General features: G+C 36.6%; 1 protein-coding gene across 1 annotated transcript in view; it reads left to right on the top strand.

Moving 5' to 3' along the window:
• LOC141432577 (uncharacterized) overlaps positions 1-17,953 on the top strand; it is a 347,176-nt gene that overhangs the window by 72,681 nt on the left and 256,542 nt on the right. The window contains 1 exon segment of the mRNA XM_074094201.1: positions 12,649-12,709. Coding sequence (XP_073950302.1) covers positions 12,692-12,709 — 18 coding nt within the window. The 5' untranslated portion in view covers positions 12,649-12,691.

Genomic DNA, 17,953 nt, shown 5'->3' with positions numbered 1-17,953 from the left:
CGTTCTTAGCAATTTTAATAACGGAAATTATGTTTACAAATCCCGCCCTTTAAACTGATTGGTTCTTGCAATTTAAAAATAATTAATCGAAACAACTTAATTACCTGATCAGGTGAGCTAATTGCTTACCGGTGTTAAATTAACGATCAATTAATTGATATTTTTATTTAAAACGAACCAAGTTTGAGCCTGATTCGCAGACTGAGAGTTTCGTACCTAACATTAATATATACTGTGATCTTATACTACGGCATAGCCAAAATATAAACCGGAAGGCCAACTTGACTTGAAAAAGTTCAATTTCCGTACAAAATGTAAGTTTATAATCGCAATATAATCAGAAAAAATATTTTTTTAAATTGTGATGAAAATAATATTACTTAAGCTCTCCTGCGACATGATTTACAAACACTATAAACAAAAAAATAATAACAATACTTAAAAATAATAACTACTAAATTAAACATTTCAAATCGCGATCGTAAGTCAATAACAAATAAACTATTTTTTCTTTATTAGTGTTGCGAGTCCCTGTCTAGTTTCATAATTCTTAATCGACGGGTACCCTATAGGTTTTGATTTACTTATGAATATCAGAACTTTACAAATAGACAAATAGAGAATAATTCTTGTAAGTATTTTAGTTATGTGGTTAAAAGTTCCGAAAATATGAAAACATGAAATGTTTAATAGGATTTCTTAACTGTGGTATACTATGAGGGTACATTTAATATTGTTACGTTGTAAGGTAGATAAATAAATCAGTAGTGTCGTTGACCTAGCGTTTCCTGAACTTCGCATCGCTCTACTAAATTATTCCCTAAATATTACTTTAACCAAAATTTTATTTTTATTTTTACGATTCACACAGACATTGAGTGATATTGAGGGTGACATTCGATTTTATTAGAAAACGTTTATTAGTCTATGTGCAGTTTGAAATAATACTTTATATGTAGGTATAAACAACCATTTTGTCGGCAATCGATAATAATTTTTCGAACATTCGAGACAAATTAGTCTCTTGCATTCAATGATGACACTTATTTTAACCACCTTTTGTGACTGTGTTACTAGGAGGCATGTTTTACTAAAAAATAAAAATTTCTATTTTTTAATTATATTTCGAACTCAAAAGAGGCTATATTAAAGGCTCAAAGAAGGGATGTGTGGAAGATACTCCACCGACAAGAGTATAATTTTTAAGTAGAAGAAGAAGAGAAGAGATGTAGGTATATAAGTTTACGCTTTATGCACATGTTACGAAATTAATGTAGAGTTTATAAATGCTTGATGTTGATGTTATATTATAACATATTATTATCATCCATTTTTTAAATAACAGTGCAGGGCAGTGAGTTCCTCTCCCTACTATCTGTAGATATATGTATGTATAGTCAGAGAAACTGAATCGCGTACCAGAGTGGGATCTTTTCATAGCCAATTTCTATGTATGATGTCAGTAGCACAAAGATATCCTGGTATATACCTTTAAGTCCTATCTTGAGAGGGTTTATAAACTACAAAGTTAGATTACTCAAACTGGTAGTGCCAACTCATATTAAAAATAGTCTTATATGTAAAAGTGATCTTTTTACAAAATGCGGAGTTTTACCAGTGTAACAGTAAATTTGAATTCCTTAAAAGAGCAATACTTTACTCGTATACCTTACTAAATACTGAAACACTCGCTATAGTATTACAGTGAGCAATAAAAGCCAGGGGACACCGCACGAGTGCCAACTCAACTAATGTTTATTAGCCGGTGCATGCAAATTAATAATTAATGGACACATCGACTTAGTCGGTGTACGCTCATGGCCGCAACAACACATGCACGCTTGTAGATCTTTTAAGTATTAGTTTTTTCTTTTTAGTTTTTAAATTTTTTAATCTAATTATAAAAAAAGGTGTGCTTCAAAGTAATACCTACAACTAATAAAAGTCTAAACGTCTTATTAACTTCATTAATATAAGTTAGGTAGTCAAATTTCACCTCTGAGTGGTAGGATCGTCTCTAAATTTGATTTGTAAAACTAGCTTTTGCTTTCGAGTGGGTAGTAAGATTACAGTTCGCTATCAATTACTAAATCAGAAAAATTAATACCTACCTGATGACAGATTAAACATTAATCGTGTGGCTGAGTAGTGGAAACCATTAACCAATAATCTCAAGACATACCTTTAATTAAAAAAAATGTGATGGGCTTGTGCGGCGCTTGCCACCGCACAAACTGAGTTTCGTGGTACAGTCACCAGCACCAATATCTGACATAACAAGCGTGCATAAATATCTGATACGACTCTATTTCTAGGGCCGGAAGGACGTGTCAGATATTTTTGCATGCTCCGCTGTGGCAGATATTAATGCTGGTGACTGTACTTACCAGGCATTCAGTCCTTGTTAAGTGTGCGGCCCGTTTTGCACGCGGACGCGGCCGGCCATTATTGCCATTTCCTTTTGGAATGGACTTCAAGTGTCTTGGTTAGGTTTTCACGTTGCCTCTGATTTTTACATTTATTTATTTACTATCGGCGAACATACCTATAAACTTACAATCGTTGTGAGTTCACCGTTGTTTATCAAAGCAAAATCACCAAACACAATTTTAAACTTTGTAAGATAGAATACGAAGTGAGAAATGCGACTAGAAACTTCACAAGTTGTTATTATCTGACGTTTCCCTACAAACAGCGCTGATGTTAGGAAATAGAAACAATTCAGCCCGTTTTGTGCGTTGATACATCACTTACGAACCCATTACACGGATTACATTCTTGGCTCACGTCGGCACAACGTAGCAGAAAAACAACCTAACTAGAAGAGTAATGACGACTACATAAATACGTCGTGCGAAATGTCTTCATGTCATTATTACTACCCAACATTATATGCTAAAGTCTCAATAGTTATGTGTAACATTTTATACCGGGTGTGGCCTGTAATATGAGCAAATAATTAAAACATAGATCATACTCGTCAAACTGAAGAACATTAGTTCAACGACTTTGAAAAGTAATTAGTTTTTTTTTAATTTTTATTAAACTTATAAGTTTATTCGAAGAAGCAATGTAAAGCAAAATGCTTGATGTTTGTAGCGTTGACGTCAGTTGTGTTCTAGGATGGCGTACATTCAGCTTGACGAGGACGATCTATGTTTTAATTTTTTGCTCGTATTACAGGCCACACCCGGTATGACAGTTCCTAGATAAAACAGGATATAGATTTGTGAGTGAAAATAAACTTTGCTTTTTAAATTTAAGCTACATAATTAAGATTAAAACTTAGGGGCATAAAGTACGTTTAAAATGACATTCACCCCTGTATGTAATCCTGTATAACATTAGATTTCCAAGTCCAGCGAGCTTTATTCAGGTCATTGCTTTGAACTCGTTGCTAACGAAAGGAAATTCGACTACTGAATGTGAAACGTCAACGGCGCGTCACCGAGCAAGAATAGTTCTTAGTCATAATGCAGGTGCCGTCTATACAGGCTTTAAATATATCTCAAGCCATGGCAAACTAATTGCGTCCGTAAATAGATCAGTGGACATTATGTGGGACGGCCAAAAACTGCAAAGTATTCGGAATGTAAATTCTAATGTCAATGTTCACAATGCTTCATGAATGCTTGTTACGCTTCTGTTTAAATAACATTGGTCAATATTAGTCACTTTGACATTATACAAGCCTAACTTTTACTATTTTATAGGACTCCGTGGTCAAAATGGCAAAAGTAGGTAGTTATTTGTGCAACAAGAGAGCAGTTGTTTTTTTTTTATACGATTGGATGGCAAACGATCAAGTGGGTCTACTGATAGTATCACCACCGCCCATAAACATCTGCAATACCCCTGGTGTTGTTGCCAACCTAGAGGCCTAAGATGAAATACCTCAAGTGCCAGTAATTTCACCGGCTGTCTTACTCTCCACGCCAAAATACAACAGTGGAAACACTGCTGCTTCACGGCAGGATTAACGAGCAAGATGGTGGTAGCAATCCGGGCGGACCTTGCGCACTGATTTCTCATAGCAAAACCTGCCTGTTTGAGGTTTTACCTACCTACAATTCTAATTAAGGATAATAAGGAAATAAGAAATTAACCGGTATCTTTTTCATCATTATAAACCAGGGCCAGATTTAGAGGTCTGCAGGCCTTGGGGCAACAAAGGAGTGGAGCCCTAAACTATTTTCCACATAAAATGAACACTATAATTATTTATGTTTTTACAAATTAGTAAAGGTTAGGGTAAAACAGCGAAAAAAAAATATTAAAGAAAAAGTTGTTTACTAGTGTTTAATCGTCGGAATTTGAAAAAAAAATCCTTGATCTTTATTGTGGGGGCCCCTTTTTGTGGAGGCCCCGGGGCTGTAGCCCCGGATGCCCTCCCCTAAATCCGGACCTGTTATAAACTGATATTATGAAATAACTGTTCAACACGCAAGTTACCTAAAAAAATATTATAAAGATATTAAGATATAAAGTTTCGCATGACGTCACACCGTGCGACACTTTAGCACGACGTGACGTCACGGGCCCCCCACTCCCGAACTTTGACGCGCTTCATTTTTTTGTTATTTGATTGACCAATGAAAAAATACGTGCCAATATTTTAATATGACGGACTAAATAAATATTTTTTTTACGTAGGAAACTACGCTATTATGCTCGGTGGCAAAATACTTACTTTATTTGTCTGAAGCTGCCAATTAAAAGTCCAGGATTTATGAAAGCATTTCTTGTGACAGACTGTAGGTAGGTAGCTTAAGTTCTTGCAGTGTCGGACTGAGTCGGCAAATAATGACTAAGCCCAAGTTGGGCCTAACGACGTTGAGAAATCTTGTTGTTGCAATAAGCCAGCGACCCCGTCACCTCCAGACAGCACGTATCAACCGTGGGGGGTTTCGGGGTTCCACCCCCTTTCATAGAAGTGTGCCAGCCACTGACTGTGAATTCTCTGAAGAGGTAACGGCATCTGCGAAGTTACTGTGTACTTAAAAAATGTTCAGAATCGATATTGCGTTAGAATAATGTTTACTCTTTGTTGATTCAATGGTTATTCAAGCATGTTGAGTTATGTTTTTAAGTTTTATGCAAATCATTTTGTTTTTACTAGTATGTATGTGTAAACTCTTTATTGTAGTTACAAAAGAAAAGAAGCAAAACACGATTCACAAACTTTGAGATACTTGTACAAAGGCGGACTTATACCTTCAAGGGATCTCTACCAGTACCAGTACCAGTACCAGTGGTACCAGTAGTATTGTGTTTATTTGTGTTGACACGGTTTTGTGGTAGGTACACTTACTCCGTTTCTACGGCAGGCGAAAAAAATTATTATGGGCAACCTTTCGTATGTATCTCTCAATGTCATTCTAAAACATGATACAACAAGTTTTATTGTCTTGAGTGACCACTCAGCCCGTACTTTGAAAATTTGTACTAAGAGCAAATGAGAAAAAAGTGCATCGGACAAAATATTATTAATTATATACCTACTTCTTCAATGTTTGTTTTTTTGCCTGCATATACCCTACGTTTTTGGATTTTCTAAAAAATATTTTTGGCATCCGATAATAAATAATAGGTACCTATAGGTAAGTACCTACTACCTATAAAATTAACGTTTTTTGGCTGTTTTATTTATTTGCGGTTTCCACAGAGAGTGCACATTCGCATTCTACGGGCAATACACTAATACCCATTAAAAGAACTTCCTCAGGGATAATGCTATAGGGAACGAAACAAGTGCAGTACAATAACACATACCAGCTTATGCTTATTATAAACACGTTTAATATTCGGGCTACATTTGTTCTTAATTACTTCTTAAAACTATTACCGTTGGTACCTTCTTAATCCAGCACATTAGCCTCAAAATGTCTAAAGTCTCAACTCTGCAAGCACTCAGTTTTAGAACATGTGAGATCATATTTAATGGGATCCAACGGGAAGTATACCCTTTCAAATAAAACAATAATATTCCTAATCGGTTTATAAATTATGGATGATAAACACGAAAAAAAAACAAATCGCGATCCTCCGCCACTTTTGTGAATTAACTGGTACCTAATTTTATTAGTAGGTACAGCTATAAAATATCATGGGACACCAATTGACCTAACCCCAAACTAAGCAAAGCTTGTACTATGAATACTAGGCAACGGATAAACATACTTATACAGATAAATACATACGAGTACTCAAATACATATTAAACATCCAAGGCCCAAGAAAAAACATTCGTATTATTCATAAAAATATCTGCCCCGGCCGGGAATCGAACACGGGACCGCAAGCTTCGTAGCCGTTCTTTAACCACTTGGCCATCCGGTCGTCGTTTAATCCAAACACTGTTCATGAACAAGCCAGTCTATTAGCCGAAATGACTAAACAAAGCCATTTTATAGAGCAAATGGCAAGCGTGTGCGCCGCAAGTTTCAAACGACCTGCATTATTGCACGAGGCATGAAACGTGTCATTGGCAATGGGTTAGCCCACAAAGCATTTATGCCGAGAGTTGCCTTTCCCATTTTGCGCTATATTTTTCTGACACTTTATGTGGGCTCGTTCAAAATGTTGTTATGTTCTATATATATATATATATATTGTATAAACTCATCTCAAAACAAAACGGTTTCAGAGGTGACTGCGGCTGTGGGATGGAACCGTAAAAAGTGAAAAAAAAAGAACTTTACTTAATTACGAAGCACTTTTTTTCTTTTTTCACCGGCAATTTGTGTCCTATTTTTGTATTTGTACAAATTTATCTTCAAAAGGGTTTAGCAGGCTAAGGAAGGTCATGGGGACATTGTGAGGAATAGTTGAATCGGTAAATGTCAATTGTTTGTCGCCTCATTACTAGTAATCACTCCAACTTTCAGCCCTCTATTGTGATTTGTCACAGAGATAATGTCAAAAAATGTATTTTCTTAACATTTTTTTTCATAATTCATAGCAGCTAAAGCATTGAAACAAAATCACAGCTACTTAGTTTTTGTGGGAGTATACCCTACAATTTTCCTAATATATTAAACGTGAAAAAAAATACAATTTATTTTTCGACAGCTCTTTCCAACAAGTTTTTTTAAAGGTACAGCTATGAAAAAAAAAACCATATAAAATGCAAATAGTATTGGCTACTACCATACGAAAAGTCAATTGATTATAATTGGTGCAACATACTGAAAAAATAAGGAACTAACGAAACGAAAGTATTCAAGTATCAAGAGTGTAGCCTTCTGAAGGTTCGCTTTTAAAGTTTCATGTTCGTTGCCTAGCAACAAAGAGTGTATTAGTTTTTAATTTGACGTATGGCTGTCACAAAAGGTTACTGAACTGTGTTTGAATACTTTCGCTAGTTTTTTCAGTATGTTGCACCAATTATAATCAATTGGTAGTAGCCAATACTATTTGCGATTTACATGCTTTTTTCATAGCTGTACCTTTAAAAAAACTTGTTGGAAAGTGCTGTGGAAAAATAAATTGTAATTTTTTATTTTTATTTTTTAAGTATAATACTCGTATATAAGTAAAATTGTAGGGTATACTCTCACAAAAACTACGTAGCTGTGATTTTGTTTCAATGCTTTAGCTGTTATGGATTAGGAGGAAAACGAGTTTGAAAAAAATATCTAAGAAAATACATTTTTGACATTATCTCTGTGAAAATTCAAGATAAAGGGCTGAAAGTTGGAGTGATTACTAGGAATGAGGCAACAAACAATTGACATTTACCGATTCAACTATTCCTCACAGGGGCCACATGTCCTTCCTTAGCCTGCTATCTTAATAGTACTCGTTTCGTCTTATCACAGAGGGGTAAGCACACGTTACCATATCCGGTCATGACTGCTCAGAGGGCTCCCCACTAGACTAGTTACTAGTTAGGTACTGGTTAACATAATTTAAAGTCCTTCTAATCTAAAATTACCACAAACTGGTCTTTTTCAGCATGGAAGCTGTTACTTTTTGCCTTTAATGTTGACGTTGTACAGTCGCCAGCACCAATATCTGACACAACAAAGCGTGCATAAATATCTGTTAGGTACTATAGTTCTATGGCCGAAGGGACGTGTCAGATATTTTTGTACGCTCCGCTGCGACAGATGCAGATGCAGGTCAACGCTGCTGTACTTGACGTCAATGTTTGTGTTACAGTCCTAAGGTCTGCCCTCTACTGCAAAATCGGCCTAAGCCAATTAAGAAAAGTTTTATGTCCATCGTCGATCGGCTCGGTTCTATTCGGCCAGCAGAACCGAGCCGATCAAAATTTTACGCTATTATTGTGTGAACATGTTTTTTTGAAGCTTAAGCCGATTCAGCGTCGATAAATATGAGAAAATTATTACAATATCAGAGGCCATATTATCTGACGCGTGGGCATTTGCGATCGCATTCACAATAACTTTCTACCGTCACCCTACACCTTGTGTGTGATAGAAAGAGGTGGTGAAACCGATTGTAATTCTGAGTGCGTCACACACAAAGGCTTCAGGTTTACCGAAGTAGGTCACCAGTTCGAAACTCGGTTTTCACGCCAATGTTGATTGTATTTCGCCACCATCATTACAAAAAGCAATAAAAAATTAGTTTACTCATCCCGTACGTTAGAGAATGGCGCACGTACTCGTAAAACAGTTTTATTGTGATATAAACAGGCCTCCAGCAGACTTCCATTGACGCGGCGCCGGCACTCGACCTTACGCCTCGTAATGAGAACTTTTATGTCGGTACCTACACGAGTTAGTATAAACAGGTACACAACGTAACCGGGAACATTGCCTGCGGTACGGTGGGAAATTGGGAAACAATGTTTGCGTGAAGTGAACAATGAGAAAGGCTGGAGTTGCGTGCTCGTATCCGTGCCGCTCCGCTCAGCGCGCCAGCCATTCATTCATTTCCATTTTCTTTCTTTAGTTAGCACTTTTGCGGCCGCCACTTTAATAGAGTTGTTTTAGTTAAGAAAATGGAACGGACAGATCTTTTAGTTAAAATTGAAATGACAGAAAGAAGCAAATTGCTGTAGCGCTTTTATTGAGCACTTTTAATTTAACAGTATTATCTATTGGCATATTATAATTTTAGGGAAAACGAAAGTTATGTCATAATGTATGCACATTTTCCATTTATTTGTCAACATTCCTCTAACAAATGTAGAAAATTACAGCTTTATCTTTAATGGTCCATAAAATAAGCCGCTTATGAAGTTTATAGTTTCTAGACATCGTGAGTGCCTTGGAATAATTCAACTGTTACTAAATAGTAGTGAATAATACAATGTTTCCAATATTCACTCTGATATTAAACTGGCACAATACGAATATGACTAATTACAGACATCGAAATTCTATCCTTAGCTCAAAATTCTGTCTGTAAAATAATAACTGCGAGTTATAAAATGTAATTATAAAAATAACCTTTGTCAAACGAAAGTTACGCATAGGCTTAATTCAATGTAGGGGCGGAGTTCAAGCTCCAATTCAAAATTAACAAGCAAATTGAATGATAGTGTCGTCCTTATTAGATTGAAGTGGTTGGAGAGGGAGAGAACCTTCATCGAACGGCCATTGTTGAATGGAACTGGTTCGGAGTTAGATTATTTTTACGGGTGGAATTGCTTTGTGTTCGCAAGTGTATTGTTGTCCGATACAGGCCACTAATTTAATTTTATTAATGGCTTTGCCTGTTCCGTTTGCCCGCGCTATGCATGCTGCGAGCTGCGATGACATAGCATTTTATGTAACGAGTTTTCACAAAAGTCAGATAAATACTAGATTAATTCTGCTATTACTTAGATAATGTAAAAGTTTGGGCAAATGTTTCGATAGTCTAATATAATATAAAATGTCAGAGGACCTAGTATTAAATAGGGCTGCAGGGCTACTACGAAACTCGAAACTCGAAGTTCGTGTCATGCGGTCCCTCTTGCACTTATAATATTTAATAAGAGAGCGAGAGGATACGATACGAACTTCCAGTTTCGGGTTTCGTAGTAGCCCTGCTGTTTCAAGGGGTTTCGTAATGAATGCACAACGAAAGTAGGCATTTTGTGATACCGCGTAACAACCGCGTATCTACCTATCCCTATATACAAAAAATACAACCTCCCTACCTACCTATAATAGCTACTTCTTTCTGTCTTAAAGGTAGCCTGGAAAAGATCCCTATGAAACGATGATATTTTGTCATTTATTGCCTATATTGAACCTGCATCTGTTTTCTGTATAACTTATTAAGTCCATGGTCTTCAATGAAACCATTACATTGTATTGTAGGTATGCCTCTTCTTCACCGTCTTTCTCCCGCTTTATTGACATAGTTGAAGAAAGTACAAAAAATGGCAAGCGCGCTCTCTTAAGAAACGCGTTGTCTTTATTTCATAATATTTCTTCGTAGTACAAAATGTAGCTCACTATAATATTTGTAACAAAATGCTAGTCATAACTTGCTCCCTGAACCGTTTTTTATTAACTTCATGAATTCCAGTTCAAACGTTATCAACAGTTTTAAAGCTGTCCTTGTTATTGTCTACTACAATAAGAGACAAAGGCTCGCCTGTGTTTTATTAGTCATGATAAATCTTTTACAAAAGAATGTCTTAGTCTCTCCACCTACGCGTTGGTCTTTCATGACGAGTTAATGAGAATTTTGAGAATAGCTAATTTTTTTGTTTCGACATTACAAATTTAGTAAATTAGCGTGAAACATTCTTGTTTAAGAAACTATTGTTAATATACGTAATTCTTAACCTAACATTACCAAAACGATTAGTACATTGCACTGTCAAATCAAATCCATAATGACATTTTAGTACCTAAACATTACGCCACATTACATTGTGTGGTTTAGTTTCAACATGGCTTGCGTATCAACTTTTAATTACATTTCTGCTGAACATAATATCTCAAAATGTGAGGTTTCTACTAAAGTTTGCACGCGAGTCCAGTGTGAACATTTTCTGCTAACTGCGTCTTATTTGTTCGATTACTGGCGTCACTCCGTCCAGCTCCAAACAAGTCGACTTCCCCAATTCTTCGACATAGTAGGTACCGTCTTTTTTATTTATTTCCACACGTGCACATATTGTGCTTCGGAATGTCCGTCTGATTCAATTTTATTAATGGACTTGGACGTTTGCCCCACTGACTGTGAACGCGACCGTCTATTTTGTCCCTAGACGTATTTTAGGGCATATCTACACGACGACTTGTAAATAAATGCTCATTTATAATTGAAATTTTGCAAATTACGGACGATATCTCCATAATATTAAAAGGTGAAAGAATACGAGACAAAACTTTGGAACAAAAAATTTGAGACCAGGAACATGAAGCAGTCGACAAATGTATAAAGAGTGGCTTTGGTGGATTCTAATATACTAAATCAAAAACTAAATACCTTTACAACTTTGTGAGCAGTATGCGAAAATAAATGGTTGATTTCATTTCCTATGTAATTGCCGCGTTCGGATGAACGACCACTAGTCACCTGAATTTAGCCACTTATTTCTATAATTGCAAACGCAATTGACACGTCCGTATAAAAAAACTCTTTATCTTCTTCTTTATCTTGCTAACATTATAAATTCGTTAGTTTGTGAGGATATATGTGTGGATATTTATTACTCTTTCACCCTAAAACTGTATAACTAACAAGATTAACATTTAGGATATTGTTTATCCTGGTAAACTGCATAGTTTTAGAAAGATGTTTATAATTAAAATAAAATACTTGCAGGTTGGTACTCAATCGGTCATTTTTTAATATGGCGGCAAGGATAATATTTCGGAAAACGAGTATCGTTTGTAAGATTTCGTGTGCAAGAGGCCTTATTTTGACGCCAGATGATTGATTCTGTGATCTATGCGCCAGCGCTATGGTACATATTTGTTCGGGCAGATGATTAATTTTCGTGTGTGTAGGGCGAATCTCTGCCGGAGACTGCATTGAGTCAGCGAGCTGTCAACAAGGCCGACCTGTTTGAGAAGCATTTACGATATTGCTTTTAGACTCACTTACTATTACCTATTGACATAGATGACGGTTTTGAATGCTCTATGTTTCAATGCCTTTGACGTATTTTGGCTATGGTTGGCTAAATCGTGTGAGTGCTCGTGCGATCGACACGTGCAATAGCGTTTTCCTAGTATTGGACCCTTTTCAACTACCTAATATTTTTTTAAATCTAAAACGCAAAAATAGGGGTCTTTATAGGTTTGACGTCAGTGTCTGTCTGTCTGTCTGTGTCATCGTAACTCTCGGACGGATCGATTTCAATGCGGTTTTTACGTGAAAGTGAGTTTCCTTGCAGTAGTTCTTTATGTTTTATCAAAACCAGCTCAGCTGTTTTTGACACATTGAAAAATCATTATGAAAGTAAGGCAATTAACCCCTATCTCACCTAAAGTGTAGATGAGGCCGGTTCAGTCGGCAACAGCCTACTCACTGGCCTTGAATAGCCCTAAATTGTACCTAATTACCTGGAGAAACCAACGACGGAACGAATTCTATTCCTTAGTACCTTTTAAAAGTATGAAGCGAGCGCATCATCCAACCAAACTCAATAAAAATACATACAGACGACCATAGAGTCTCCTCCTTTTCGAAGTCGGTTAAAAATACAATGTATTTTACTTGTTTCAGGATGTGCCGGTAGAACGAGGAGGTGGTTTCATCATAAAGAACGATGGCAGCCGTCAACTCGGTAAGCTATTATTAATGAAAGCATTTTCGCCAATTTCTGATTACTTTCCTTATAATCATTACGTTCGTTTGAGTTTATTTTTTTAAGCAAACAGAGACTTACGGTGGTATGAAATGCATGGTACCACAAATCCTAAAACTTTTCTAAAATGCGATCACAGAGCTAATTGGGATTAAGTGTTAATTGGGTAAGTATAATACGTAATTAAACGCTCTGAGCACGATTAACAGACTGAAACTCATTAAATTAGTTCTATGTATCGCACAATCGTAGCCAATTCAGGCACTAATTGGCAGAACTTCCCTAAGTCCCTTTTGAAATTTAGGTAATCTATATAGAAATGTAGAGGTCTATTCATAGAATGTCCTTGTTAGACTTGTTATAGTAGAGTGTGATCAATATAACAAGAGGTGATGTAATTTTATTCAGTTCAGTGTGTGAGCATAATTAACAATACAATACAATGATTCTTATTGTACAACACAAATAGTAAGATATACAGAAACAAGTACACAATAAAATATATTATGAATTCAATGTCCATTATGAACCTTTTGAATAACATACACATTATCCTACATATTGCCATGACACGAAAAAAAAAAATAGGTATGCCAAATTTAATTTCTATGAAATTTTCACTATAATCATTACATTAAAATTTATACCTGTTGTTTTTTAATCCGTCACGCGTCCTAGAGACTACATTAGTCCCTAACTTTTTTGTGGGGGAAATGTCTTAGAGACTACAGTAGTCCCTAGGACATTGACTTTAATAAAAAATAATATCGTTCTGCGAGATAAACAGACAATTTATTTTGATATTTGATTAATCAAATAAAAATTAGATTAATGTGATTTTTATTTTACAATAAATAAGTTTCCATGTTTTATTTGCGAAAAAATAACTACAATTTCACCATATATGACCCTTCCTTGACCCGCCCTTTGAGTAAACTCGTATGTTACACAATTTGGGAAGATTAGCCCGCAGGCACACTCCTAGCGACGGCTGCATGTTAATGGCCTAATGCCTAAGAACTTTACTTGTCTCCGTACCAACTTCCAAAGTAACATGTTGAGAAACAGTTTGGACGTCACGTTGAATGGAGAATGGATAATGAAGACGCTCATTCTACAGACTCGGCCGTAATGTGTGCTTAAATATAAAGATATAGGTGCCGTATAAGGTTGCAAAAACAGCGAGGTTAATAGGTATTCTATTAACTGGCAAAATCTGAAAAATAAAGTCTGACTAGTTTCCATATTTAATTTAGTTAGTTTTTAGGGTTCCGTAGTCAACTAGGAATCCTTATAGTTTCGCCATGCTTAGGTTAGTTCAGTTTAGTGTTTCGTCGCGCCGCGAGGCAGTGCGGGGAGCGCCACCTATGAAAAAGATCTTCTGGAAAGATCAAAACTAACTGTTTAATATTGTATTTTTTTTAAATATATCTCACGAGAGCTTAAGAGCTTATGTAACTTTGAATATAAAACTACCATAAGATTCAGTCATATTTAGTGAAATAAACCAAGCATTTGAAAACCAGTAGAATTACCTAAGTGTTGTGGAACTGGTAGTACGGTGAGCGTTTTCTCTGTTCATTGCGTGTGATACCATGTAATCTGTAGCGTGACAAAGTCACCAAATGTACAGAGAAAACGATCGCCGCGCCACGGGTCGCGCGTGTTCGTGGTCTGGCTGTTAAAGTACCTATCAAGTACAGGATGACAATGTTACTGATACTGGTGCAGTGCACTTAACCACTTTATTTCCCCAATATGTGGCTAATCCACCGGGATGGGATGTATTACTCTCATGTTACGTCGATCCTTAGAGTACTTATAACAATTTTCCATCTATAATTTATGCGAAATGTGACTCAGTGAGAAACACGTTTCTTGTATGTGTATGAGCGAACAGAGGTTTAGCAATAGAAACTCTAACAATAAGCACAAAGCATCAAAAGTAAACGATTTCAGCTTGATGAGTTAATGACTGCAAGCTGAGTCGCCCAAGTAGTTTAACAAAGATCCAGCCCCTACTGTTTCAGCTAAGCTAAGCGTATTTTTTCTCGGCCATAAGGCCTCGTTTAGAGCTTTATAGTCGGCCATTGAGGTTCGTAACTGCGAGTTGGCTCATCACTGCTCTCTCCCAGGTATAACGTGGCCAGCTAAGCCAGATCCTTGTATTTTAATACAGCTCCCCTAAGTTTAAACCAGTTTAAAAGTTTTAAGACAAGCGGGGCAGGTCATACGAAACTGGGGAAGTATAATGCTTGCAAGCATCGGACGTACAGCCATGGACGCCTTCCAAATCACATCGCATTTGAATAGCGACTGCAGTTGGGCAATGCCGTTTAACGACTTTTATCGACTCAATTTCGGGTATTGGTTTCTCTAGGTGTGCCGATAATTTGGTATTGATATCGATATTGAATCGTATCGTTCTTTTCTCCCTAATGGCAGTTTATATCCATTGCGACAGGCCAATTTATTTTATGAGCTTTTATGTCTATATCTCTTCATTTTTCATACCTGGCAATATTTGACTGCAAAATTTGACTCCGTTAGCAAATGCAACTATTATAAACGCCCGTATATAAATGGGCTGAAATTCGCAAGTAAGATTTGTAGTTTTCGGTGCAAAATATATGAAACTCAATTTAAAAATTTCATTTCGGCGTCCACGTTTTCCCACATTGCCAGTGTCGCCAGGCGGCAGCGGCAGCGGCGTGGAGTCAGATATTTATTTTACTCGCATCCTATACCTCCTGATTCAATTTGCTGCAGGTGACAGTGTTAAAGGTTTCCCGAGAGTGTCTGTGGCGCTCCTACCCTGCCCCGAGCCACAACACCGAACATTTGTGATACATTGTTTACGATCAGTGAAGTGAGAAAGAAATTCGTTGAACAATTCTACGACTTCAATTTTACAGCAAAAGTTTCACGTTTACTCAACACTTTGTAGAGAACTAGGGACACGAAACGCGTAGTCCAAAATTTTACATCTAGTTGTGCTTTTTGATGAAAGATATACGTGCTGTCGTTATTCGTTATCTTCTTTTGCAACTGTTCACAACTAAAATTTTTATTCTTAATTTTCAACTTATGGTAAATAAATAGTCATTGCAGAATTGCTCGTTTAATAACTTTAAACCTCTTAATAATTATAAAAACATCTAGGCTGAAATCAAGACATGAAGTATCATTAAGTCAGAATTTAACGAGTCAATCGTGGCAGTATTGCAGTAATTACAAAACTCGATTTTAAAATGACTCATAGATTTCGTTTCCTCCAGTTCATTCCGAATAATCCCTTGGCATCGATTTTGCAGCGTAACAGATGTCCGGGTATAATGCGCCGAGTTATCAGTGATCTGAGGGCGGCTCTTTACAATGCCTTTATTTTAACTGGAAAAAAGAAAGGAATCTGCTCCTGGTCCGAGCGTGTCGTTAGAGCTGATTGCTGGATTAGGCTAATGAACATCGATACTTTCCGATAAAAGGAAATATACTTAAATGTTTCAGTCGTTTCATATCAACAAGGGTAAGCTATATCTGTAAAAGAAAAATCAGATACACAATACAGCGAAATACTTTGGTTAAAAAACGTCCTGGGAAATAAAAGTTAGCGAACACAAAAGCATACATGTGGGATAAAGGTACACAATGGAAAACGGTCCATCGATTAGAACTAAAGTGGATTTCACTCTAATTCTTCAATAAAGAAAATGCTCCGAAGGTAAGGGATCTGTAAATATTAGTCAGGCAATCCTTTTTATTCAACGTTTGGGCAAATAACGTCGGTAGCTTTTAAAATTCTTTCGGCAGTGGACAAAAGTAAACAGTGAAGTACCGTAACACCCGAAATGAATGAGAATTGTAATATTGTAGTGGCACAGCAGTAAAGCCTTTTGTAAGAGGGTAATAAAGGGCGTTCTAGGCCTGAAGTGGGCTCCGCCGGAAATTTAATCTGACTGGCCCTCTTTGTTACCCGAAATTTTAAATAAGACCTGGTAAGTCGACTCGAAAACGAGTTTTATCAATTTAATTAAAAAAACGCAATTATAAGTTACCTACTAGAAGGGGTTTGAAAGGTACCTTGATTATTGAAGTAACTAAGCTCAAACAAGCTACGTACGTACTGGAATATTATATTCAACTTTTCACCCAAAACCAATTTGAAAGAAGTGCCAGTACCTCCTCAATATGGTTTAAGTAGTAATAAAAGAACCGACATAAATTTCCTTGCTATTTTTTTAGAAGTTCCGTTTTACGAATCGCCCTTTTGTTCCCTGAAAGCGGTTGCGATCAAATTGCTAAGAAACACGCAAAGGGTCGGCAAATTCAGTAGTTAAGGTCTTTATGGAGCGAAGCAAAAATCTTTAGGCGAGCAAAATGTAGTCTTTATTCGCACATCTCGGCCGTTGCCGGTCCTCACAAACTGTCATTGACAGCAAAATATAGCTAACACAATTAAGTGCAAAAACTGTAAGTAGGTACCTCTACTATTTAATAGATATTTGAGTTATTCTGTTGTTTTATTCTTTCCAAAATTACCATCTATCAAAATGTTTAGTCTGACGTCAATCAGATCATAAGTGTTATAAATAATACTGATTGAATAAAACTGTTGGATGGTCGAGTTAGTGAGTGATGTTTCTAAACATTGTATGTCATGTAAACCGTTTTCTATGAAAGTGAGGAAAATTCATCATCCCAGCATATATATGTCCCACTGCTGGGCACAGCCTCCTCGAAGAAGGAGAGGGCTTGGGCCATAGTTCCCACGCGGGCCCAGAAAAAAATTATGGCTCGTTATATTCAAGGTACATTTTTAAGTTCACTTTAGTTTGGAAAAGACCATTTTACCCTTCAAACAGAGACACAACTCTAGAAAGATGAAGCGAGCTCCGGCTAGGCTACCAGATACAATCTTGAAAATTGGCCAGATTCATGTTTTACCAATTTTAATACAGCTTATCCTATTCCAAATCGGTTAAATAAAGACGAGCGACAAAGTGGCGTGATTCATGTCCTTTCCGCTCCTTGTGTCGTTTATTTTAATATTGCTATAAATTTTAGGGTGTGTGGGATGACGGGCGTTACAGCTAATTAAATTTCAGGTGACTTTTCAAGTGAAACAGCAGTCAGTACGCTGTGCTAGGAGCTACAGATTTTTGGAATTTTCATTGTTGCGATTGTAAATGGCAGTCATCATTAAATTGTTTATATAAGTTGAGT

This window comes from Choristoneura fumiferana, chromosome 11 (genome assembly GCF_025370935.1).
Source record: "Choristoneura fumiferana chromosome 11, NRCan_CFum_1, whole genome shotgun sequence".
Taxonomy (NCBI): domain Eukaryota; kingdom Metazoa; phylum Arthropoda; class Insecta; order Lepidoptera; family Tortricidae; genus Choristoneura; species Choristoneura fumiferana.
The sequence above is the reverse complement of the archived record's forward strand: the minus strand, read 5'-3'. Positions and strand labels throughout refer to the sequence as shown.